Source organism: Panthera uncia, chromosome D2 (assembly GCF_023721935.1).
Source record: "Panthera uncia isolate 11264 chromosome D2, Puncia_PCG_1.0, whole genome shotgun sequence".
NCBI lineage: Eukaryota > Metazoa > Chordata > Mammalia > Carnivora > Felidae > Panthera > Panthera uncia.
In genome coordinates this window covers 68,779,940-68,805,102 of record NC_064818.1, presented here as the reverse complement: position 1 = coordinate 68,805,102, position 25,163 = coordinate 68,779,940, and the positions used below count along the sequence as shown (strand labels likewise).

General features: G+C 36.8%; 1 protein-coding gene across 2 annotated transcripts in view; it reads left to right on the top strand.

The window, feature by feature from the left end:
- Nucleotides 1-7: 7 nt before the first annotated feature.
- CCDC186 (coiled-coil domain containing 186) overlaps nt 8-25,163 on the top strand; it is a 56,949-nt gene continuing 31,793 nt past the window's right edge. Inside the window, exons 1-4 of one of the 2 annotated variants that reach the window (XM_049645811.1) lie at nt 8-166; nt 9,860-10,552; nt 16,884-17,010; nt 23,728-23,856. In XM_049645811.1, the coding sequence (XP_049501768.1) occupies nt 9,921-10,552; nt 16,884-17,010; nt 23,728-23,856 (888 nt within the window). In that variant the 5' untranslated portion in view covers nt 8-166; nt 9,860-9,920. The remainder of the gene's footprint in view (nt 167-9,859; nt 10,553-16,883; nt 17,011-23,727; nt 23,857-25,163) is intronic. The other variant, XM_049645812.1, reaches the window with a different exon arrangement.

The window sequence follows — 25,163 nt, the reverse complement described above, 5'->3', positions numbered from 1 at the left end:
GGGGCTTGAGGAAACCGAGAAGGAGGGAGCGCGGCGTCGGTGTTGTCCCTTTTCTCTGTCTCCTCGCACTTCATGGTCTGCCGGTCCCCACTATGGAGAAATTAGGTCCTGAGCCGGAGCTTCAGCGGCCTCGGTAGGGGTGCGGCCTGAGGCTCGGAGAAGTGGGGTGAGTGCTTGACGGGTCCCCGAAGCGGACCGGGAGTCGTGGTGGCGGCGCGGCGGGACTGCCCACCTCCCTCGCGGCTCTGCGGGGCCCGGGTCGGCCGTCCGCCTGGCCTCTCGGGGACAGTGGAGGCAGGCGAGCGCTAGGGGGACAGAGTTAGGAGTCCCTTCCTCTCCCTGCCTTCTTCCCTGGGTCCCGGGCCGACTTGGAGAGACGGCGGCCCAGAGACCGGTGGGGGTCCTGGGGCCGTGCCTCCTGAGTGGTGCCTGGAGAGCAGTCGAATTTGGGCCGATTGCCTGGTCTCCCAGGGCGAACTGCAGCTAAGCCCCACCTGCCTGACGATTTTTCATAGACTCAATCGCCTATTTCTCTTTTCGTCTCCAAGTTGACTGTTTTATGTTTACTGTTGCGGCGACTTTTTACCGTCTTGTAAACACTTCCGTTACTATGATTTTAAGTAATTTAAGATTTCGGGGGATTTTGGATGTGAAAGATACTGTTCTTGGTTTTTATGTTGCCTTTCTTCCAAGGACATCCAAGGCGTTTGCTAAACCTTGGCTGGTAAGGATATTTCAGATTTGTGTTTATCAAACTTGTAACACGGGAAAGGCTCTTCTACATGTTTCCTTAGTACCAAGCCTAGGGGACAGCGCAGGTGTAATTAATGCTTAGCTGTAGCAATTTAACAGCTGTAGCTAACATTCACATCTTGGTTTTGTTTAAAGAGACCTGGATTTGGAGTCGGAGCATCAGGATTAGAATCTGCCCCTTTCACTTGTTAGTCTTGTTACCTGTGGGAATTAGTTTAGTAAAAATAATGGCATACGGTACCAAGGCATTTGACAGTTTTCTCCGTGTGTGTGTGTGTGTGTGTGTGTTTGATGTTCCCTTGATGCCTAGTGTTTTTACTTCTTTCAAAATGATAGGCTGGAAGTTTTTGTAAGAAAAGTATGCAGCAAATCGGTGCAACAGTATTTCAAGAGCTGTGCTGGTAATCATTAAAAAAAGACCAAGTGTATAGGTATGCTAATTGTGGGTGTAGCCTTACCAACGACAGGCTACACCTTCGTATTAGCCGGAGTTGATCTTGTGGGAAAAATTAAGGTTCAAGAGACATTGATAGTGAAACTGAACTATCTCCTTGTTAATATACTATTCTCTGTACACCTGCTTTTCAACTCTTTGTTCATCATTACAGAAATAGAAAAGGGTGATGATTGGCCTCGTTTTATTTTTTCTTTCCTTTTTGTCTTTTTATTTTAAATTCAGTGAAATTACTAATTCACAAATCTTACAAAGAATTAAAACTCCTTTTTACAGTGTAATAGGCCAACATGTAAATACTGAAGAATCTACCTGGAAATGCCTGGCTTGTGCCTATATTCTTGTTTTTCCCTGGAAATGCATGGATTATGTTTCTGTTGATATTATTAATTTTTAAAACCTTGTCAAATTCAGAATACCAGCATATAAACCTCGAGATTACTTTAAACAGTGGAGGTTCAGAGAATGTCATTGGTGTTTCAGAGTTTTAACCACTAACATGAAGGGAGTAGCGTAGCCCAGTAGCTACTCTTAACCTTTTAGGTCCTTCACCCATAAATGCAAGACTTGGCCTTTAGTGCTATTCGATGACAGCATTCCTGATGGCAGTTGCTTAGGACACTTTTTACAGCTACGTGCTGACATCTCAAAGTAAAGGTAACTGTACTGTATATTCAGTCTTTACGAAGAGATAATAGGTGGAAGCGGCCTTATTTAGAGATGTAGAAAAATCATCTTTCCCTTTGAAGAATGACTAATCTGCTTTAGTTTTCCAAAATCTTCTAACAGGTTCATGTTAAAGTAAGAATCCTTGGTCTCAAGTTTTGTTTTGTTTTTTTTTCTTTCAGTAAAACTTGGATTTTTCTTTTATCCCTTATCTCTAGCTTTAAATAATAAAGCTAAATTTTGCATTTCTCAACAACATTCATTGGGCTTAGGATATTGCAATGTTACATTTAGTATTCATTTCAGGGCAGCACTAGGAGCATTGATAATTTGATTTTGAAATCATTTGTAATCTCATGATTTCAGACTTCTTTGAACTTATTTATTACCTACTGAGATTTTAAAAATCTATTTGGGCTGAGGTGCCTGCGTGGCTCAGTCGGTTAAGCATCTGCTCAGGTCACAATCTCACGGTTTGTGAATTCGAGTCTTGCCCCGAGATCTGTGCTGACAGCTCAGCGCTGGAGCTTGCTTTGGATTCTGTGTTTCCATCTCTCTCTGTCTCTCCCCCAGATTGTTGTCTCTGTCAAAAGTAAATAAATAAACATTTAAAAAAATATTTAGGCTAAAAAGTAAACAAAAGGAATAATATTGGGATGGAGGGGCAATAGATACAAAGTATCAATTAAACCTGGCAAAGGAAAATACTGATTGGATTGTGAGTATATTTGTCATTAGGGCACATGAATTGGTAATCTACTATAGGGATGATTATGTAGTTAGTACTAATGAATAATTTTTTTAGTGAACTATATCATACCATGTTAACTGAGCCCAGGCCAAAGGTGGTTTCAAAATTTAAACATTAACCAGAACGACTTAATATAAGGCAGACTTACCACTTACTTTTAACTTTATTAGTCGTCTTTTTTGAAGAAGGAACTATATAGGTCAGTCATTTTTCTTCCCCCCACCCTTCTTTTAATTTTCAGATTTGGAAAAAATTAGCTGAAAACTTTTTACCCTTTCTGAGACTCAGTAAAGTTTAAATAGCTCTCTACAGATAGCTTCAAACTAAGATTTCTATATTAAAAACTTTCTGCTTTAAAACTTATTATTAGAGTTACATAAAATTGTATGGGTCTAAGATACTAAACTGATAATATAACATATGACTTAATAACGTGATAGATTTTTTTTTAATTTTTTTTTTAACGTTTATTTATTTTATTTTTGAGACAGAGACAAAGCATGAACGGGGGAGGGTCAGAGAGAGAGGGAGACACAGAATCTGAAACAGGCTCCAGGCTCTGAGCTGTCAGCACAGAGCCTGACGTGGGGCTCAAACTCACGGACTGCGAGATCATGACCTGAGCCGAAGTCGGACGCTTAACCGACTGAGCCACCCAGGCGCCCCGAATAACGTGATAGATTATATGGTTACTTAACCTCTTTTTCCTGGAATCTTGATGGATCATAATTTCTCTTTCTCCTGTTATCCTGTCACAGGGTTTGGTATTATTTGGGGGGACTCTTGCTGCATCTATTGCCCTGAGTCTGTCCTAATGTTTTCTTTTGTGATATAATGCACATAACCCTAAAATTTGCTCTGCCCTGAGTCTTGGGTGCAAAGCTAAACAAACCCCACAAGGATACTGACCTTGGCTTCATACTCTTCAAGCTGTAGACTTAAGGCAACTTTAAAAATATTGTGCTATGTTTCACATAAAGGAAACTCGAAGTTTCCTTTATTAAAGTTAAATTTTTACTTACAAGTTTAACTAGAATGTGAGTACTGGGGGTGCCTGGGTGGTTCAGTTTACGTGTCTGACTTAAGCTCAGGTCATGATCTCGCAGTTCGTGAGTTCAAGCCCCGTGTCTGGCTCTGTGCTGCCAGTTCAGACCCTGGAGCCTGCCTCAGATTCTGTGTCTCCCTCTCTGTCTCTGCCCCATCCCCTGCTTGCACTCTGTCTCTCTCTCATTCAAAAATAAACATTAAAAAAAAATTAAAAGAATGTGACTACTGTACAAAATATTTCTCCTTTTTGATAGAACTTATCTAGAGTTTTTTGAAATATCTTAGTTTCTAATCTTTTTTTGTTTTTAATCTTTTAAAAGTAGAATTTGATTTGCCTTCTGTGAACTTCAGTGTCTGATATTTTCATCATGTGAAAAAAGGTTTTCATGTTTTTTACACACGTTCCTTTCTGTCCTGTTAGTTTATTCTGTGTTTAAAAACTTTATCCAGGAAAGTGTTTGTATTTTAAAGGTAACATCCATCAAAAACCAGTTACTTGGGTTACTTGAGGATTGTGATCAGATTATGTTGGACTATGGATGCATCTTTGATGTTATTTATTGCTTCTGATTTTAATTGACTTATCAGAACCTTCTTAGAACTGGTCATATAAGTTATTTTGTTCATGGTGCTTTCAATGTGTATTTAGGAAATATGTGAAAAACCTTTCAATGTACTTTGCCTTCAAAGGACAGTAAACCATTATATTTAAGAATAGGAGTGCTCTCACAGACTCAACTTGCTTGTCTTAGTGGATGTTATCTAAGAAATATACAGCTAGTATTACTTGAGACTCAAATGGTATAGTTTGTAATTTAAAACTGTGTAGTTTGTTGTAAATATTTATGCTGAACTGAGCCAGATTTTTCTGTTGAATTTAAAACACTTATGCATATCTTCTATAGCTTCTGAGGGAACACTGACAGATGTTCATATTAAAATGCTATAAACAAAAAGAGTAAAAGATTTAACACGGAGCTTTTATATATATTGGTCCACTATACCAAAATGTAAATTCCCTAAGGGATGGATGTTTTCTTCACTGCCACATACTCAACACAGAACAGTATGTGCACATAATGCATGCTCAGTCGGTACGTACCTGGTGAATGAATTAATAGTTTGGAACTGTATTTGTGACTTGGTACTTTTGTATGAGGCTTGTTTGATAACCTATTACCAAATATATGTGGATTGGATTCATTTGTTTTTGCGTTATATTGAGTAGGCTTAAGGTTTTTTTTATTGTTTATATTGCTAATTACTAAGAAAACAAGTACTAGTACTAAAAGTTCTTAAAGACAGTGTTTTTATTTTATTTGTAAGGCTCTTATATGGAAGTAATTTTGTAGAAATGAGAGGTTTTTTTTCATTAAAAAATAAAACAGGGACACCTGGGTGGCTCAGTCAGTTGGGCATCTGACTTCAGCTCAGGTCATGATCTCACAGTTCATGAGTTTGAGCCCTGCGTCAGGCTCTGTGCTGTCAGCTCAGAGCCTGGGGCCTGCTTCAGATTCTGTGTCTCCCTCTCTCTCTGGCCCTCCCTCACTTGCACTCCGTCTCTCAAAAATGAATAAGTGTTAATAAATCAATAAAACAAAGGTAGATAATGGTTGGCTTTAAGGCAAATAAAAAATGTTTCTTGACCAGTTGCCTACAGCTGATGAGCTCCAGTAAGAGCGAAACCAGTTCTCACTCCTGAAACAATATTGAAGTGTGAATTGGTCCTGTAGTACTGTGTCAGAAACAGAACCAACTCTGGGCAGGGGAAGCTTCAACTGAGGAATTTTGTGACTGCTAAGGTTTAAATACAGCATTTTCCCCTAATGAGTAAGAGTTGCTAAAAAGTCAGATAACCTGTGTTATTTTGAACTCAAAAAAAGGAATAGATACTGTAATTGTAATCACTGTATCTTTATATGTGAGTGTAGATTAGATTCGTACGAGCACTTCTTAATTAAAACAATTTTGTAAACCTGTTGTCTAACTGCTCTTAGGCTATTGGATCCTCAGTAATTTCAATGACAATTCCCCTATCCCCAAAGAAAAAACTTGGACGGCAACCACACTGGCCTACATCTGTGTTGCCAACTGGAGGCCCGCAAGAGGACTCAGCTGACTGGTCCCTCTCCCCCCCCCCCCCAGTTATCTGGTTCATTGTGGACATAATCAAGCTCATTGTACATAATCTTGTACAGTTAATCTTTGGTTGATGGCTTTATTACATATATACACATAGATTTTTCTCAACACCTCTCCTTTTGTTGTGCAAGTAGTATTCATTTGAGCATCCGAAAACTAAGTTTGCAAACTAAGTGGTTACCAGATGTCAATTTATGTGAAAGGTCAGGGGCATATAGTGAGCAACAATATAGAAAGTACTTGTCTTTTGAGGTTAAACTAAGCTTCCTTTAATTTATGGAAGGGTAATATGTAAAACAGTCTAAGCTGAGGTAATCATAAAAACAGACTTATTTTTTTTCACTTAGATAAATATTGAGAGTGAGACAGTATTCTGCGCTGTTCGTATAATATTACAAGTCTCAGATCATTGTATAAACTCAGTGGGTCCCACCCTCATTGAGAACTGAACAACATTTAACATTTGCAAGAATAAATGTAAATATAGTAAAGAGTGTATGTTAGATTATTCATTATTACCCTTATTATATTGCTTGGGATTTAAGAAGTTTGATTCACTTCAGAGTGAGGTTCCTCCTTGAAAGTACAAAGCTCATTTAAAAAGCTAAAGACTGTCCAGAAATGTCATTAGGAAGGCAGGGACTGTGTGCTTGGTGAGTATATACAAATGCAGTATGTTTGCATTTACACGAGAGATTATTTCTGTCCTTACAATGAGAGAAAATTTGGAGGAAGATGTGGATTTAGAATTGGTCCTTTAAATGTAGTTAGACTCCGAATAGACTGAAAGGAAGGACATTTTCCGTGGCAAAACCATGGAAATGTTAATGTGTAGGTTGAAGGAATCTTGAGTAGTCTGGTCAGGGTGGTAGATTATAGTGAGGTCCTAGGATTTTAGGAATGTGTTGAGAGATAAGATTGGACAAGTAGTATGACTGGTTTACTGAGGAGGAATCACATTCTGAGGTATAAACATGGTTTTAGTTTTTATTCTCAGGTCCGTAATCATCCTCTGTAAAACACCCCCATCCTTTTTACTTCCCTCTGAAGTACAGTCCCTTGTATGGGTTTGATGTTGTATCTTTCTGCCACTTTTCATTATCAGAGAAAACTTATTCCAGAAATTAAGATAGGTTTCAATTAAGAAACAAAACAAGCCACAAAAAACATTACAAACTCCTTATTCTACCTGAAGAAAGGATAAAGGTGTTAAGTTTCCAGCTGCTTGAATTAAAGAAGAGGTAATTTGACTCTAAAATATGTTCCCTCTTTTTTTTCTCTAGCTAGCCCTCTTGTAGTTGGCCGAAGACCAGCCAGTGGAGGCAGAATTCTTATAATAGGAACCTCCAAAGAGGAAAGAGATATCCCTGGTCTTAATCTGGTTCATCTGGTTGCATTTGGTGGTCGTCTCTGTGGAGGTTATGATATGTGTGGATCTTCTAGGGTCAGTGTTGTAGCTCCCTGGTCCCTTCTGCCATCGAGGGCCGGCTCCCTTCACAGGGCAGCTCCTGTTCCCTTTTGGCAGAGCTATTGTAGTACATGCTTCAACCCCTTTTCTGGATTGGGTGATACTTGACCTAGTGCGGTCTCAAGTCACTTGCACTTTTTATTAAGCTCTTTATTTTTTTACTTGGAGTTGCAGGGAAGACAATAGGAATGGAGTAAGACTGAGAAATCAACATTTCAAGTGTTAAGGTATGAAGTGATTACACCTGAATTGGGTTGCAGGTAGGGGACAGTGGCAGCAGAAAGGAAGGTATAATTGGAGGAGACATGAAGTTGGTAAAAGAATATGAGAGCAAAGGAAGGGAAGGAGTCATGACTAAGAAAAATGATACCATTGACAAATCGAAAGGATTAGCTGGGAGTGCTCAATTATAGGAGCTACAATTTTGATTGGAGATTTTTAAACCGTTTTCAGTTTGAGGCTGTGGTGGAATATCCATTTGAAATGCCTACATTCAGATGGAGATTTTAATACCGGTACAGAGATAGAGTGAAGGCAAACAGGAATTCATTATCTGTAACTCAAGAATACTGGACTGAAAGTAACTAATGTGGATATCTGCTAGGAGTTGTTGGTTCAAATTTTCAAAGTGGATGAATTCTAGGAGGGAAAAAAGGGTGAAGACTGAACCCAGGAGAATATGAAAGCTGGATAAAAGGATACTCAGTATTTGCTTAGTGCTTTTCTCTTGACAAAGCATGGCACACGTTCTCTAATGATAAAACTTCTTACTTGCTCTGTGCTGGAGAGTCACAATGCCTTTGTGTTACTTAACTCATTTAAATAGATTCTTTATCTGTTACCTGTTATTTTGGTCAGCTCTGAGTTCACCTTCAGTTGCTATAACATTGACTGGTTATGATGATTAAAACCACTTCATTAGTTTTTAGATTGATTTCTAAATTAATACTTCAAATTCAGCAGCAACACATTCACAAGTTATATCTCACAGTGACTTACTTTAGGGAGAACTATACAGGTGGTTAATGCCCCTGTGTGAGAATTATTTTGTCTTAGGTTTTAGAATACAGCATGCTTATGAGGCCTTTATAACTTACTGCATTAATTTGTATTGTGTAAACCAAGCCTTTAATACAAGTGTGGGCTTTGTCTTCGTTATAATATATATGCAGCAAGAAAATGATAATTTCTATTTGGTGCTTTGGAAATATGTTATACAGATAGGTAATGTGTAGGATTAAGGCCAGTGTCTGTGATAGTTGATGCCTCAAAGGGCAGTCTAAACTAAAAAAACAGGGTACTTAACAAACTGGTCCTCTTTTCTTAGAATTATTCTTCCCCATTTTCTACACTCCTAGAAGAATGTTCCTCAAATACAGTACTAGTTTTATTAGATCACTTCTGTACTTTAATGCAATACTCGAGAATCTACTGTGTGCTAGAAACTATAGTATAATCAAGTATACAAGTCCATCATGATTTATGGTGTCATAAAATTTATTCCTGCATATCATTCCCAGGTTCCACCTGACAGTCTCTTATCATTTTTCAGAATCCCTGACCAATGCTTCCATCACAGACCAACATGAATATATATCTTTCTGTTATTCAAAAATTTTATATTTTTGTTTTCCATAAATACACCTTCCATCTGGAATTCTTTCTTTCCTAGTTTGTGTCAAAACTATGATCTGTCCCCTTTTTTATCCAACCTTATATGACACTGGTAGCTCATCTACTCTATACATGCTTTGTTGATGTGTGACGAAAAGAAGTTGATGGTTCTTTTTCATCAAGATTGCTGAAATATTTTATATTTATCTGTCGTAGGATAATTTTTGAAGTTGACTAATTTTCAGAAAATAGCTAAAATATTAACCCTCATAAACAGCATAAAAATGTATTCTAGTTGTTGAATTCGTTTCTTTTATGACCCAGGCAGTGCATATGGGCTCCATTTGAGTTGCATTGAGCATTGTTTATTCTTGATGAGAATGTTTGAAAATCACCATGGTACTTCCTGGATTTTTGCCTGGATGAAAAACAAATTCCCACCAGGGATCTTTAACATCCAGCTTTAGGAGCCTGGGCTATAGATAGAGTTTTCCTTGTCAGTAAATTGTTATCATCGTTAGTGTGAGTTGTTTTATAATTTTTCTCTTCTAGTGAAATATTCCTTCAATATTTTCTGATAGATTCTTGAGAGTGTCTTTTGCCTCTCATGGAACTGAAGGAATTCTAAACAATTCAGTTGAATTCTAACAATTTAAACTTGTATATTTTATACCCAACATCTCATAGAGGTGATTAAGGAATGCAAACTGCACCTGAAGTGAAGTTGTGTGACTGAATTAAAGGAGGAAAGGAGAGTAAGATTTGTAGCACCCTCCTGGTTGTGGCACACTTGGATTGCCTATCTTACTTGTTGTGGGTTTTTTTTCCCCCTTTCAAAGAGTTATTACTGGTAAATTTGTGGCCTTAATTATTTCACATCATGGAGTATATGCAAATACATATGAGGTCATGGTTTACAAAACTTTTTAAATTGTTTACAATTTTGATGTTTTCGCTTTTTTAGATGTAAAACGAAGACCAGGAACAGATTTGAAGCAGTGCAGAGTGAAGTGGTGCCAGTCAGCATGTCAGAGGCAGAGCACATAGCCTCCATTTCCTCTGATAAAAATATCGGGAAAACATTTGAATTAAAGGAAGACTCCTGCAACTTGTTGTCTGGTGATGACAGCAGCAGCTTAGAAAATGAGTCTACGCTGCCATCATTAAACTTTGATAAAACTTTATGTCAGCCTAATGAACACAATCAGATTGAAGCCCAGGAAAACTATATTCAGGATCATGGTGGAGGTGAGGATTCTTGTGCTAAAACAGACATATGCCCAGAAAATTCTGAACAACTAGCTAATTTTCCTGGTGGAGGTTTTACAGAGCAAGCTTCAAAAACAAATGAAACTGAGCAGACAGTGACACAGATATTGGCGGAATTGAGGTCATCTACATTTACAGAAGCAGCAAATCAAAAGACTTATTCAGAAAGTCCTTACGATACAGACTGCACCAAGAAACTTATTTCAAAAATAAAGAATGTTTCGGCGTCAGAGGATTTGTTGGAAGAAATAGAATCTGAGCTTTTATCTACAGAGTTTGCAGAAGAACACCGAGTTCCAAATGGAATGAATAAGGGAGAACATGCATTAGTTATGTTTGAAAAATGTGTGCAGGAGAAGTATTTACAACAGGAGCACACCATAAAGAAGTAAGGTTTTAACATTTTCGTGCCCCCCCCCCCCAACGGTTAGGATTAAAGATTGAATTCTTTAAAGGAAAGTATCATCTTGGAATTCCATAATAGTCATGCACGTTGCAGTTCATCAACAAATATGTGCTGAATAATTGAGCAAACGTCAAGTTTGTCTAGTTACTTAATACATGCCTAAAGGAATAAATATTAATGTGAATTCATTAAAGATCTAGAAATATTTATAAAGACAAGTTTTTCAGTTTTGAAAGAATGTAGAGCATAATATTGTTAAAACTATGAGAAATTCAAAAGGAAACAAGAAGTCATGCAATTAAAAAAGATTTTCTTAAAATTCCCATCGTAAATCCATTGGTTTTAAAAATTAAAATTTAGAGAATTGGTTAGTTATCAGTAATTAAGAACATAGTTATTTTTAGACTTCTCTTGGATTGATAGAGTTAATTTCTATTTTAATGATGGTTTAATTTTATTTCATCTTAATATTGTCCTGTATTTTTATTCTAGATTTTTTTATTTAAGTGATGCAAATGTTTAGACAGTCTTTTATAACCTTTAAGAAAGGAAACCTTCTTAACCTTCACTAAAATACAGACCGATTCTCTTTTTTTAAAATGATACTTAAAAAAAATTTGGAATGGGAGATACATATGTAAAGAAAGGAGTGGAAGCAGTCTATATACTAGAGGAGGGTGACAGAAAAAAATATAATCCAAATATTGCTAGATAGGTAACTGGCTTTTAATGATCTCTTGCTTCCAGTGTTTACTCTTCTAGATTTTTTTTTTTTTTTTAAGTTTATTTATGTTGAGGGAAAGAGAGGGAGGAGGAGCAGAGAGAAAGGGAGAGTGAGAATCCCAAGCAGGCTCTGCCCTGGGGCTTGATCCCACACTCATGAGATCATGACCTGAGCCTTAACCACCTGAGCCACCCAGATGCCCCTCTTCTAGATTTTCTTCCTCAGTGGATCAGTCTTCCCCAAACCAGCTTACCCTTCATTGGTTTATCCAGTGAACTCGAATCTCTGAACCATCCAAAGCCTTTCTTTTTTTCTATTTTCAATTTTTATTTTAGATTGTGACAAAATACACATAAGATTTCCCATCTTAAATATTTGTTTTAAATGTTTATTTTGAGAGACAAAGGGAGTGTGCACGAGTGGGGGAGGAGCAGAGAAAAAGAGGGAGAGAAAGAATCGCAGGCAGGCTCTGCACTGTCAACACAGAACCCAACGCGGGGGCTCCATCTCCTAAACCATGAGATCATGACCTGAGCTGAAATCAAGAGTCAGATGCTCAACTGACTGAGCCACCCAGGCATCCCCATCTTAACTATTTTTAAGCATACAGTTCAGTAGTGTTAGGTTTATTGTTGTACAACCAGTCTCCATAGCTTTTTCATCTTTCAAATGTGAAACCCATACCCAAATGTGAAAAGCATACCCATTCAACAACTCCCTATTCTCCTGCCCTCAGCGCCTGACAACCACTGTTCTTTCTGTTTCTAAAATTTATCCGTGATACTTTATATAAAGTGAAATCATAGTATTTGTTTGCAGTTGGCTTATTTCACTTAGCGGGTGTCCTCAAGGGTCATCCGTATTGTAGCATCTGTCAGAAATGCCTTCCTTTTTATGGGTGAATATTTTATGTATATACCATATTTTGCTTATCCATTCGTCTGTCAGTGGACATTTGGGTTGCTTCCACATTTTGGCTATTGTGAATAATAGTACTGTGAACATGAGTGTACAAATTCTTCTTGAGACTCAAGTCTTCTCTTAAAAAAAAAAATTTTTTTTTTTTTTTTAACGTTTATTCATTTTTTGAGAGACAGAGAGGGACAGAGTGGGAGCAGGGGAGGGGCAAAGAGAGAGGGAGACACAGAATTTGAAGCAGGCTCCAGGCTCTGAGCTGTCAGCCCAGAGCCTGATGTGGGGCTCGAGCTCACGAACTGCAAGATCATGACCTGAGCTGAAGTTGGACACTTAACCAACTGAGCCACCCAGGTACCCCGAAACTCAAGTTTCTTCTTAATACTACCCTAAAACTGGGGCGCCTGGGTGGCCCAGCTAAGTGTTCAACTCTTGATTTCGGCTCAGGTCATGATGTCATGGTTCGAGAGATTAAGCCCTGTGTCAGGCTCTGTGCTGACAGCACGGAGCCTGCTTGGGATTCTCTTTCTCTCTCTCTCTCTCTCTGGCCCTTTCGTACTGTTTCTCTCTCTCAAAAAAAATAAACTTAAAAATACTACCCTTGGGGTGCCTGGGTATGGCTGCTTCTCATATCCTTACTGGACTGCTGCTGTTATGAATAAACTATATGCTTTTGTGCTTAGACCTTCAGTGCTTTTACCATTGTTAATTTTTAGGGTAACTTCCTTATTTTCCTTTTGTGCTGTTCTTTCAGACCCTTTTTATTTTTTTAATTTTATTTTTTATTTTAAAAAATTTACATCCAGATTAGTTAGCATATCATGCAACAATGATTGCAGGAGTAGATTCCTTAGAACCCCTTACCCATTTAGCCCATCCCCCCTCCCACAACCCCTCCGGTAACCCTCAGTTTGTTCTCCATATTTATGAGTCTCTTCTGTTTTGTCCCCCTCCCTGTTTTTATATTATTTTTGTTTCCCTTCCCTTATGTTCATCTGTTCTGTGTCTTAAAGTCCTCATATGAGTGAAGTCATACGATTTTTGTCTTTCTCTAATTTCACTTAGCAGAATACCCTCCACTTCCATCCACATAGTTGCAAATGGCAAGATTTCACTCTTTTTGATTGCCAAGTAATACTCCATTGTATATACATACCACATCTTCTTTATCCATTCATCCATCGATGGACATTTGGGCTCTTTCCATACTTTGGCTGTTGATAGTGCTGTTATAAACATGGGGGTGCATGTGTCCCTTCGAAACAGCACACCTGTATCCCTTGGATAAATGCCTAGTAGTGCAATTTCAGATCCTTTTTTTGAGATTGTCTCTGATGTGTCTTCCCACTTTGCTCAGATCTGGACTCTTTAATGCTCCTCTTGTAAATTGTGAGATGTTGTACATTAAATAATAATAACAGCAAATAATTACATGCTGTTGATTATATGCCTGGCACTTACATATATTAACTCATGGAATCACAGTTCTCTGTCGTATGAACTATTATTCCCATTTTTCAGATGAGGTACCCGAAGCACAGAGAGATTAAGTTAAGGTCACATGCTAGTAGATGCCAGAGTTAAAATCTGAGCCTAGTTACTTTGGCTTCAGAAGATTTTTTTAATGTGGTTATCTGAACTGAACTAGTTGTATTAAATTTATCTAAAAATATTAGGAATACAGTAGAAAATTCTTTTTGCCCCATCCTGTCTGAATAGTGGCCGTGTGGTAGACTGGGCTAAGCACAGTTGTGGTCAGAGGCCTGCTGTTGGAGAGTCCCCCTTCCACCTGCAAACTCTGTTTTGTGGTTCATATCAACCAAACATTTTTCATGTCTGTGAGGGGGATGACATCTGATGGAATTGTTTGTACACATTAAGACATTTAAAAATACTAGATACTATTTTTAACTAAGTTCATCTTTTGTTATACACATAATATTTTATTATTTTATTTTATTTTATTTAACATTTATTTAGTTTTGAGCGAGGGACAGAGCGTGAGTGGGGTCGGGGCAGAGAGAGAGAGGGAGACACAGAATTTGAAGCAGGCTCTGGGCTCTGAGCTGTCCACACAGAGCCCGATGCGGGTCTTGAACTCATGAACCACGAGATCATGACCTGAGCCGAAGTCGGACGCTTAACCAACTGAGCCACCCAGGCACCCCTCACATGATATTTTAAATTCCAAAGAAAATGCTTTGTAACTCGGCTTAGCTCTAGAACAACTATTTTTTTTTTCTTTCGCCTTCATTTAATATTCTATAAAGAAAATTACTTTTCAGTTCCTTTGGTTTAAATTTTCCTGAATCAATCTATTTCCAAATGTCTTTGTTTACACATCCTTGTCTCTATTTTCTAACATCAGTATATTGTCCAAGGTCCCAACCAGAATTCTTAGGAACAGTTGTGCATCGGATGTGACAATTGGAGGGTTTGCTGCTCTTCACTTCTGCCTCGGTAAATTGTTTACTTGTGAACTATAGCCAGGATTCTTGTGTTGCAGGTAGTTTTCTGCAACAACTTGAATGTGTACCTAAACAAATAAATAATCTAAGTTAAACCACTGTGCTAAAAAGGCTTGGATAAACTTGCATGCTACATTCTTTTCCTTCCCAAACATTTGTGTGACTTGCTTCCTCACTGTATACCTGTGCTCTTCAGAGAGGCCTACCCTGCCTTATCTAAAATCGCTGCTTGAGTTGCTCTCTGCCCTCATGCCCTCCTTTACTTTTCTTAAGAGGACGGGATCACTTCCTGACATTTTATTATATGTTGTTTATTTTCATTTTCTCCCTTCGAATGTAAACACCATGAGGGTAGAGATAGTTTGCTGACATACTTCTAGCACATAGAACGGTGTAGGGGGGGCTCCTGGGTGGCTCAGTTAAGTGTCTGACTCTTGGTTTCAGCTCAGGTCACAATCTCACGGTTTGTGCATTCAACCCCCATATAGGGCTCTGTGCTGACAATGTGGATCCTGCTTGGGATTCTCTCTCCCTCCCCCCCCCCCCCCCCCCCCCCCCCCCCCCCTTGGTTTCCCCCCTAAAAGTAAAAAAATAAACTTAAAAAAAAAAAAATAGTATAGGTACATAGTAGGTACCCAGTAAGCATTTGTTGAGTAAATGAGCAAACTTCAAAGTAGGAGAAAGGCTTGGGCTGTGGAATTAGACCTGTAGCCGAATCTCAGTTCAACCACATACTAGTTATATGACCTGGAACAAGTGCTAGGCTTCAGGTTTTTATTTTTTTGTTTTTTTCCATAAGACATAATAATTTCACAGATTTAATAATTTCATAATCCTGAACATTAAATGAAATAATGCACTTAAAAATTAACTTAGTAATTGAGTAGTCAATGTTAAGTAATAGCTGTTGCTATTCTAGGGGCACCTCAGTGGCTCAGTTAAACGTATGACTCCTGATTTCAGCTCGAGTCATGATCTCATGATTTGTGAGTTCGAACCCCTCATGGGGGCTTGAGATTCTCTCCTTCTCTCTGCCCCTCCCCTGCTCACGGTCTCTCTCTTAAATAAAACTTTAAAAAAAACTTTGAGGGTGGGAGGGAGGGGAGGGTGGGTGATGGGTATTGAGGAGGGCACCTTTTGGGATGAGCACTGGGTGTTGTATGGAAACCAATTTGACAATAAACTTCATATATTGAAAAAAAAATAAAAAAATTTAAAAAACTTTGAAAAAATCTAAAATATTAGCTCTTAACTTCCTTAGAGGTCTTATTTTATAGTTCTGAGTTTGCAAGGTTTTGTTTATATTTTTCTAGGGGATTCAATGAAATTTCTGCTTCAACTTTTGTATTTTGTTTTACATATTTTTTATTTTATTTAAAAAATTTTTTTATTAAAAAAATTATTTTAATGTTTATTTATTTTTGAAGGAGAAAGAGACAGAGTGTGAGTGAGGGAGGGGCAGAGAGGGAGAGGGAGACATGGAATCTGAGGCAGGTTCCAGGCTCTGAGCTGTCAGCACAGAGCCCGACGCGGGGCTGGAACTCACTGCCAGATCATGACCTGAGCCAAAGTCGGACGCTTAACCGACTGAGCCACCCAGGCGCCCCTATTTTATATATTTTTAATTTTATTTCAACTTCTTCTGTAACTATTATTAGAATATCACTGAAATATTCTTAAAATAAAAAGCAAGATTTTTCACCCTCAGCATTGTGGACATCTGGGGACAAATCATTCTCTGTTGGTGGTGGGGCTGTACTGCATTATAAAATGTTTAGCAGCATCCTTGATCTCCACCCGAAATAATCCAGTAGCAACCCCCCACCCCTGATGGGGTGACCAAAAATGTCTCCAGGCAAATGTCTGGAAGGGCTTTGCCCTGGATTATGAACCACTGATCTGGAGGAGTTCAAATACTGAAGGGATGAAGTGCATATTTGAGATACCCAAAGAAGTAAACTTAAAAGAATTTGGTTTTCTTTATAGGACTATATTTTCACTTGATTTGAAATATACAAATTTCTAGCAAGAAGGTAATAGCCTGACCTCTAGAGAATTTTTTTTTTTAAGTATAATGTATCATTATGAAAGGATTACTTAGGAATGTTGATGTGTTTATCATAAGTACCTGTAATCTGCAGATAGATTCTATTTCACATCTCCAGTTTTAATTATGCTTTACTTATACCACCCTTTTTATATTTAGGTTAATTAAAGAAAATAAGAAGCATCAGGAGCTCATCTTAGACATTTGTTCAGAAAAAGACAATTTAAGAGAAGAATTAAAAAAAAGAACAGAAACAGAGAAGCAGCATATGAACACAATTAAACAGGTAAAAAGACAAAAATCTTTAAAGACTATACTTCAATTTATAAAGTAAATACATTCCTGAAAATTTGCGTATAAATTGAAGTTCTTTAAGCTAAATTGTATTTTAAATGCAGAGGATTGATTGGTATATAAAGCATTCTTTTTTATGAAGTGGAAATTATAGCCTGATTTTTTTTCCCTTATGTAAATTTAAATTCTTACGAGACATGTGAGTGTATTCTATATATAATAGAGATCAGAGGAAAAAAGGATTCAATTTGGTAGTAAGAAAGACTATTACCAATTAAGGGTGGAAGTAATATATACCTTAATGTTAGTATGTGGCATTAGAATATTTTTAAGCTTATAGTTTAAGATGATTCCATTCTCAGTATTATTGTGAACTATACTGTGAAGATTGGCTCTCCTGCTTCAGATTTTATCTGGCTAGCTGGCTTCTCCAGTTTGTCTTTCCTCTTTTTCTTTCCTTTAAAAATTTTTTTTAATGATCTCTGATGCATGGATTAGCAAATTGAATATTCAGACTAGTAGCAAAGCTGAGCTGCTCTTTATCTTTCTGAGCTGCTTTTTTCTTTTTTCCCCCCCTGTGGACAGGATTAGAAGCATTTTAGCCTTAAAAGTCTTCCCTTTTGTCTCATCCGTCACCAAAAACTATATAATGAAAATAATAGTAAACAATTCATAATAATAAAAAATTAAACCAAGCTTCATTTGCTTATGTTTTGGTATACTTAGTGCATTATTACAAAGTGATTGTATTTGTACATTTTACTTATTTAATCATTATTTTTATATGCTTTAGAGCTACACCACATGTAAACCAAACTTAGAATTTTAAAGTACGAGGGAGTCTTAATAAAGGGCTGAAGCCACATGTTGGTAGGCAGGTCACTGCTTATGACCAGAAACTTCAGATTGAATAGATGGGAGAGAACCAGAGTTGTTCATTTCATGAACTTGTTATTAGCCACATATAGCCACTGAGCACTTGAAAGATAGCTAGTCCAAATTAAGAAATGCTATAAGGTAAAACAGACTCTTAATTTTGAGGACTCAGTATAAAAAAGAAGTAAAATCTCTCAACTTTCCATGTTGATTATGTGTCAAAGTGATAATACTTTGGATACATTAAGTTTAATATTTCAGTTTTTGCTTTTTAAAATGTGTCTCCTAGAAAATATAAATTATACTATGGCTTGTATTCTATTGGACAGTGTCATTCTAGGTAATTTTGTCATAAGGAAAATTAGTGCACATGTTCCATAAGCTAACATTTAGGGATTTTTTTCAACAGCTTTATTGAGATATAGTTTACATACCATACAATTCACCCACTTCAGATGTACAGTTTAATGGTTTTTAGTTGTACATCTTTTACCACTACAGTAAACTATTTTATCACCTCCCAAAGAAACCCCATACCCATTAGTAGTCACTCTTTATTTCCCTCTGAACCCCTTCCTTCCCCGAGCCCTAGGGAACAACAACCTACTTTCTATGTGTTTATCTCTTCTGCGAGTTTCATATATATGGAGGGATGTAACATGTGGCTTTTGTGTCTGACTTCTTTCAGCATGTTTTCAAGGTTTCATCCAAGTTGTAGCATGTATCAGTTCTTCATTTCTCTTAATGGCTGAATAATATTCCATTGCATAGGTATATAGCATTTTGTTTGTCCTTTTATCAGCTGATGGATATTTGAGTTGTTTCTACTATTTGGATGTTAAGATAATGCTGCTATGAACATTCATGTACAAGTTTTTATGTGATCAGTTATATGCTTTCATTTCCCTTGGCTGTATACTTGGGAGTGGAATTGTTGGGTCATATGATAATTCTATATTTAGGTTTTTGAGGAGCTGCCAGACTGTTTTCCAATGTGGCTGCACTATTTTGCATTCCTACCTGCAGTGTATGAGAGTTCACTTTCTCCACATTCTTGCCAATGCTTGTTGTTACTGGACTTTTTGTTTTGTTTTTGTTTATTTAATGTTTGTTTATTTTGAGAGAGAGAGAAAGAGCATGAGCCAGGGAAGGGGCAGAGAGAGAATCCCAAGCAGGCTCCTGCTGTCAGCACAGAACCCAACACTTGGCTGGATTTCATGACCATGAGATCATGACCTAAGACAAAATCAAAAGTCTGACCCTTAACTGATTGAGCCACCCAGGCACCCCTGGACTTCTTAATTATAGCCATCCTAATAGGTGTGAAGCAGTATCTCATTGTGGTTTTGATTTGCATTTCCTTAATGACCAAGGAAGTTGAACATCTTGTATATTTCTGGAGAAATACCTATTTAAATTCTCTGCCCATTAAGAAAGATTTTTTTTAGTTGTCGAGTTGTAATAGTTCTTTTATATTCTGAATAATAAACCTATATCAGATATATGGCTTATAAATATTTTCTCCCATTCTTTGAATTGTGTTTTCGCTTTTTTTTTCTTTTAAGATCTTAATTTTTTTTAAGTAATCTCTACACCCAGTGTGGGACCCAAACTCACAATCCTGAGATTGAGAGTCATATGCTCCTCTGACTGAACCAGCCAGGTGCCCCTTTTTTTCACTTTTCTTGATAGTATACTTGAAACACAAAAGCTTGCAAATTTGATGATGTCCAATTTATCTTTTTTTGTGTATGCGTGTGCATTTGGTGTCATATGCAAGATTCCATTGCCAAATCCAAGATCGTGAAGATTTACCCCTATGTTTTCCTTTAAGGGTTTTATAATTTGGCTTTTATATTTAAGTTTTAATTCATTTTGGGGCACCTGGGTGGCTCAGTCGATTAAGTGTCCGACTTCAGCTCAAGTTATGATCTCGCGGTTCGTGGGTTGAAGCCCCGCATTGGGCTCTGTGCTGAACACTTGCTCAGAGCCTGGAGCCTGCTTCAGATTCTGTGTCTCCTTCTCTCTCTGCCCCTCCCCAGCTTGCACTCTCACTCTCTCAAAAATAAATAAATGTAAAAAAAAAATTAATAAAGTTTTTCAGTTTGAGTTAGTTTTTGTGCATAGTATCATGTAAGGGTTCAGCTTCATTCTTTGTGGCTATTCCATCGTCTCAGAATCATCCCTTGAAAAGACTGTTCTTTGTTCTTCCTCCATTGAATAGTTTTGGCATCTTTGTTGAAGATTGTTTGATATATGGGTTTATTTCTCGACCCTTAATTCTGTTTCATTGATCTCTTTGTCTTTTGTTCCAGTAGTACCAACACTACCTTGGTTACTGTTATTTTGTAGTAAATTTTAAAATGGAGAAATGTGAGTTCTTAAACTTTGTTCTTTTTCTTTCTTTCTTTAAAGTTTATTTATTTATTTTGAGAGAGTGCCAGCAGGGGAGGGGCAAAGAGAGAGAAAGAGAGATCCCAAGCAGACTCCACACTGTCAGCACACGGCTGGACAGGGGCTCAATCCCACGACTGCAAGTTCACAACCTGAATGGATATCGAGAGTTGGACATTTAACCAGCTGACCCATCCAAGAACCCCTGTTCTTCTTTTTCAAGATTGTTTGGCTGTTTTTAATTCCTTAACATTTCCATATGAATTTTACTCTCATGTCGTCAATTTCTACAGTGAAGCCAAGTGGGCTTCTGATAGAAATTGCCTTGGATCTGTAGTTTCATTTGGGGTGTTTTACCATCTTAACAATAGTAGGTCTTCTACTTACATGGATGTCTTTCCATTTATTTAGATCTTTAATTTCTTTAAACAGTGTTTTGTAGTTTTTGGAGTGTAAGTTTGTACTTTCATTAAATTTGTTCCTGGAGTATTTATTCTTTCTGATGCTATTGTAGATGAAATTATTTCCTTAATTTCATTTTCAGGTTGTTAATTACAACTGTATAGAAGCATTTAATTTTTGTATATTATGTCCTGTAACCTGCCGAGTTCATTATTCTAGAAGGTTTTTTGGTGAATTTCTTAGGATTTTTTGAATATAAGATCATGTCATCTGCAAATAGAGAGTTTTACTTAATCCTTTCCAATCTGAGTAGCTTTTATTTCTTACCTAATTGCCCTCCCTGCCTAGACCTTCTAATATGGTATTGAATAGAAGTAGCAAGAATGAATATCCTTCTCTTGTTCCTGATCTTAGGGAGAAAGCTTTCAGCCTTTCACCATTAAGTACAAAGCTAGCTGTGGGTTTTTAACAGATGCTCTTTATCAGGTTGAGGAAGTACCTTTTTATTCCTACTTTGTTTAGTGTTTTGTGTTGTTGTTTTTTATTTTGCTCAGTGTTTTTTTTGTCATGAACGAGTATTGAATTTTGTCATGAACGAGTATCAAATGCTTTTTGTGTATTTATTGAAGTGATCATGTGTTTTTGTTCTATTGATATGGTACATTACATTAGTTGATATCTGGGTGTATAATGCCAGCCTTGCATTACTAGGATAAATCCCTCAGGGCCATAGTGTATAATTCTTTTTGTATATTACAGAATTGGTTTGCTAGTATTATATTTTCCATTGACTGAGGATTTTGGTATCTACAGTGATAAGAGATACTGGTCTTATAGTCCTTTTTCTTGTGATTTCTCTGGTTTTGGTGTCAGAGTAGTACTGACCTTATAGAATGAGTGTTTCTCAGTCCTTATAGAATGGAAGTGTTTCTTCTGTTTTGGGGAAGAGTTTGTGAATAATTGGTATTCCTTAAATGTTTGGTAGAATTTATCTGTGTAGTCTCCTGGGCTTGGATATTTCTTAGTGGGCAGTTTTTTGTTTTGTTTTGTTTTTTTTTTACTAATTCAGTCTCTACTTATTATAGGTCTCTTCAGATTTTGTTTTTTTTTTTCTTAAGCCAGTTTTGGTAGTTTGTGGCTTTCTAAGAATTGTCCATTTATTTCATCTAAGTTAAATTGGCCATAGTATTCATTCATACTGTTTTATTTCTGTTACTTCTGTAAGATCTGTGTGCCCCTCTTTCATTTCCATTTGAGAAGACCCCCGCCCCCCACCAGCTTCTTTTTGGTCAGTCTCCCTAAAGGTTTGTCAATTTTGTTAATCTTTTCAAAGAACCATTTTGTTGAATTTTCAGTTTTTCTATTTTCTATTTCATTAATTTTCATTCTAATATTTATTTCTTTCCTATTGCTGGCTTTATTTAGGTTTCGTTTCCTTTTTCCAGTGTCTTAAGATAGAAATTTAGATTATTAATTTAGGATCTTCTTTTTTATTTTAATATAATTTAATTTTAACGTTTATTTTTGAGAGAGAGAACATGTGTGCACGCAGGGGAGGGGCAGAGAGAGGGGAAGACTGAGAATCCCAAACAGGCTGTGTGCTGTCAGCGGAGAGCCTGATACAGGGCTTGATCACATGAACTGCGAGACCATGACCTGAGCTGAAATCAAGAGTTAGACGCTTAACAGACTGATCCACCCAGGCGCCTCTTTTATTTTTTTAAGATTTTATTTTTAAGTAATCTCTACACCCAGCGTGGGGCTCAGACACACAACCCCTTGATCAAGAGTTGCACACTTTACTGACTAAACCAGCCAGGTGCCCTGAGATCTTTCTTTTTTATTAATAGGGGTGTTTATAGCTATAATCTTCCCTCTAAAGACTGCTTTAGATACAACCCTTAAGTTTTGGTATGTTGTGTCTTTATTTTCATTCACCACCTTGTATTTTCTAATTTTCCTTATGATTTCTTCCATTAGTTATTGAGGTGTTAATTTTTACATATTTGTGATTTTCTCAGATTACTTGGCTGTTATTGACTCTAGTTTCATTCCATTCTGGTTGAAGAACATGCTTTATATGATTTCAGTCTTTTACGTTTATAGAGGTTTGTTTTATGACCTAGCATATGTTCAGTCCTGGAGAAAGTTCCATGCGTACTTGATGAGCATGTGTATTCTTCTCTGGTTGGGTGGAATGTTGTATAGATGTGTTAGATCCAGTTGTTCTATAATTTTGCTCAAGTCTCCTATTTCCTTGTGAATCTTCTGTGTACTTCTGTCCATTATTGAAGTATTGAAGTTTCCAACTATTGCCTTCTTCATTTCTGTCAGTTTTTGGTTCATGTATTTTGGTGCTATGTTATTAGGTACATATATACTTAGAATTATTATAGATTGACCATTTAACCATCATGAAATATTCCTCTTTATCTCTGGTGACGTTTGTTTTTTTTTTAGTTTATTTTGCATCTTAGTATAGCCACTCCTCTTATGGTTGTTTGCAAGCTGTATCTTTTTACATCCTTTTCTTTTAGTCTGAATCTTTGAATTTAAAATCCCTCTTATAGATAGCATATTGTTGGATCTTGTTTTTTTATTCCAGTGTGATAATCTCTGCCTTTTGATGTGATTATTTAACACAATCTCACTTAATGTTGTTATTGACAGTGGATTTGTCTGCCATTTTTTTTCCTATATGTATCATGTCTATTTTGTTCCCGTTCCCCCCTTACTGCTTTCTTATGCATTAAGTAAATATGTAACATTTAAATTTCTTTCATATTTTCACTATATTTTTTTATTTCCTTAGTGATTGTTCTGGAGCTTACTATATACATCTTACCAGAATCTGTGTCAGCTTTATACTTACTTCTAATGAGATTTAGAATTATCGCTAACATTTACTTTTGATTTCTGTGTATGAAGTATATTCATTACTTCCTCTGTGTTCCTTTTCATTGTTTATATTTATTTAATGTGTTGGTGGCCTACTTGGTATAGCTATGAAAATAACTGGAAATAATTTTCTTTTCAGTTAGAATCAAGAATAGAGGAACTTAGTAAAGAAGTTAAAGCTTCCAAAGATAAACTAGTAGCTCAAGACATTGCAGCTAAAAATGCAGTTCAGCAGTTACATAAAGAGATGGCCCATCGAATGGAACAGGTATTTTTCAAATCAATATCATTATTAACTTGATATTCTGGTGACTCTTTCTTGTTTATTATAAACTAACTTGTTAGACTGTTTTGAGTATCAGTGGTATCTTAAGAATAGGTAATTAATCTTTTTAAAAAATGCTAAAGCAATGCATAAATACATGCTAACTACAAAAATATTTTTAAAATTAAGGAAGTATATAGAAAAAAAGTGAAAGTCCTCCTTCATTTGTACTTCTCTCTTCCTGCCCCCAATCCCTTTATATCCCACTCCTTGTTCTGTAGTAATTATTAATATTTTGGTTATGTATCTTATCACATACATAGGTATGTCACACAAGCTTATGTGTATGTATTCATATACTTATTCCTCCTACTTTTTTTTTTGTTTGTTTGTTTTATTTATTTTTGAGAGAGAGAGACAGCGTGAGCAGGGGAGGGATAGAGAGAGGGGGAGATACAGAATCTGAAGACAGGCTCCAGGCTCTGAGCTGTCAGCACAGAGCCCAACGTGGGGCTCGAACTCACAAACTGTGAGATCATGATGTGAGCCAAAGTCGGATGCTTAGCTGACTGAGCCACTCAGGCGCCCCCTGATTCCTCCTACTTGATTGGAATCTTACTGTATATCTTTTTGGGAGGTTTCCTACTTAATTCATTTTGGTAATATTTTTGAGTTGGTATATATGGATTTCAGAAGAGATCATTTTAAGTATTGTTTTTGTGTTATTATTGCCTGCACTCTTAAGTATAGGATCTTAGTCATCTTCATTTCTCTATTCATAAAACCTAGCATAATGCCTAACAATTGGTCCTTATGGTGAATTGAATCAGAAAGTGTTACCTGCCTGCTAACACTGTCAGTGAGATGGAGCCTGTTCTTTCTGCCCTAAAGCTACTATCATAGGTAGCTTTCTGGAAGAACTTTAGCAAACAGTTGATCCTCAACCTTTATTTCTGTGATTCTTTACAATATGATGATTTAAAATCTATGCTCTCAGCTCTCAAACTTTTTGTACTAATTGAAGAGAAATATAGAGGATGAGACCTTAAGAGTTTGTTGGTTTTAGTAGACTCAAACGTAACTGATAATTAGAACCACCAAGCTTTTTAAAAAATGTATTCTTTAGAGTTTATTATATTTTCAAATAAAAACAAAATAGTAGTTGGATATATACAATAACAATTCAAACAGTAAAAAATGAGGCTTCTTCCAAACATTTTCTCCCATTTTCCCCCTTCCCAGAGGTAACCATTGATGCCAGTTTCCTGTGTATTTTCCCCAAATGTTTATTGCCTAGGCAAGCATGTGTG